Below are 2122 nucleotides of genomic sequence, written 5' to 3'. Positions count from 1 at the left end.
TGCAGGAACCTGACATGGAGAACAGCCCTGGTCTGAAAGGACGCAGGGATGGCATCTCCCCCCTCCCCGTGCTGCTTCCTCTGCCGCGGAGCCAGCGAGTGCCGGGGCTGCCGGTGCTCCTGGAAAAAATAACCATCACACCTTCTAAATAAAGTGAAACCAGTAAGAGATGGAGCTGCATGCTCGATGTTAACGTTACTTCCCAGTGCATTTGCCATGAAATTATTGCTAATTATTCATCCTGGCTAATGCTCAGTTACTGCTGATGGCCTTAGAAATGGCAGGGCCGCCTGAGTGCGCTGCCTGAGTCACGGCAGCACGCAACGTATTACAGCAATAAACACCATCACATTCTGCCATTTAATGTTAGTGTTTAATCAATGGTTGGGGTGTTTTTCCTCTCTTTTATTCGGCTGTTTTGCTTGGGTGTTTTCCTCTGGCTGGGCAGGAAGAGCCGGCAGCCCACAGCGGGCTCTGCCTGCCTGGCCGGATCCTCACTACTGTGCTTTGCCTTGGCGGCTGCCACACCAAGCACGTGCTCTTGTCCCCAGTTGGCTAATGAATGCTATTAATGACGATCACATCAAGCTGAAATGGCCCTGACATCAGCACTGTGGGTTATGTAGGGTGAGAGATACAGAGTGGGGTTCCCCAAGGGGCACCCGTCCTGCCTGGCCCCTCTCCCCCCCACCTCCACCTCCTCTGAGCTTGTTTGAAAATGTGTGAAATGGCTCCAGCCTGTCCCTGGCAGCTCATGGTCACAATGGGCTCTGCCACCCGTGGGTCCCCAGGGACGATCACACCTCTGGGTGTGCCCACCTGTGCCCAACAGCCCATCTTAAATCAAGAATTTATTGAATTTTGGTTAAAGGCAGGGATTACAGGGAGATAATGAAGCTGTCCTCCTTGCTCGCTGCATCAGTGCCCAGCCAAGGCAGCAGGAGTTTTGCTGTCGACTTGCTGGGTGCAAGGACAAGCCTTTCCTGGGCAGCACAGACCTCGTAACGCCTCATGCACCCCAAAAACCACCCACCCATCCTTATCACACCCTGCTCCAGCCAGAGCCATCACTTGTGCTCAGCTCCAGGGACTGCTCCCATTTCCAGTGGATTTTCTCCAGCAGATTGAAGCCTCTGGCTGGTGGTTTGTCACCTGGGCTGGTCCAACCCCAGCCTGGAGCTGGCTGTGGGAGCGATGTCTGTCTCGGGGTGACGCAGCCCTTCCTCCCCTCTTGGCAGTGTTGTGCCCACGGAGTGGGAGAACAACCACTTGGGCCATCACTTCTTAGGAACAGACAGATTTATTTATTGCAAGATAGTCCCAGGACCAGCTAAGCCAGCCCAACTGGGATGGGCTCAACCTTCGGGCATCGCTGCCAGTTCACAGCCACTGTGGAGTTGTCCCCGTCAGCTCTTGGGGACCGCATGTGTCCTACAGCGCTGGATTGACCCCAAATTCAGCAGAACAATGTAATGTGCCTTTTCCAGGATGTGAGAGGCAGAGACCCCCTGGGCACAGCCCAACTCTGAGGTGTCGTCACCCTCAGTGCCGGGGGGATGGAGGAGGAGGAGGAGGATGAGGAGGAGCAGGGTGCGGGGCAGGCTCTAGGGGAGAGTCTCCTCCTCGGGCAGCGTGTCGGGGCTGGAGGCTGTCGGGGGGATGGAGGCTACAGGGGGTTTGTAGTCCGCCCCATGGAACACCTGCCCCTCCGTGCCCGTGGGCTCAGCGCAGGAGAGCGCACAGTCCTGGCTGTGCCGGCCCCGCCGGCCGAGAGGCACTCGCGGCACCGCTTGCCGATCAGGTAGGTGGCCTCGATGAGGCTCAGCACAACACAAACGCAAGCGGTGACCACCATGAAGAGGGTGAAGATGTTCTTCTCGGTGGGCCGGGCGATGAAGCAGTCCACCACATTGGGGCAAGGAGGCAGCTCACACTTTACAACCCGGGGCAGGGTGTAGTTCCTGTAGAAGCGGTAAAAGATGTAGAGGAAGACCACATCCACACTGGCCTTGAAGATGAGGCTGAGCAGGTAGGTCCACCACAGCCCCCCTCGCTTCTTTCCGGGGTTGGCGTAGATGCGGTGGCAGTTGTCCCTGCTGGTGGCACGGTACCTCTGCTCCTT

General features: G+C 57.3%; 1 protein-coding gene across 1 annotated transcript in view; it reads right to left on the bottom strand.

The window, feature by feature from the left end:
- Positions 1-1604: 1604 nt before the first annotated feature.
- Positions 1605-2122, bottom strand: part of LOC104532668 (gap junction beta-5 protein-like) — an 861-nt gene continuing 343 nt past the window's right edge. The window contains 2 exon segments of the mRNA XM_010177929.2: positions 1605-1759; positions 1762-2119. Coding sequence (XP_010176231.2) covers positions 1605-1759; positions 1762-2119 — 513 coding nt within the window.

Source organism: Antrostomus carolinensis, unplaced genomic scaffold, assembly GCF_000700745.2.
Source record: "Antrostomus carolinensis isolate BGI_N321 unplaced genomic scaffold, ASM70074v2 scaffold27591, whole genome shotgun sequence".
NCBI lineage: Eukaryota > Metazoa > Chordata > Aves > Caprimulgiformes > Caprimulgidae > Antrostomus > Antrostomus carolinensis.
This window is presented reverse-complemented; position numbering and strand designations above follow the sequence as displayed.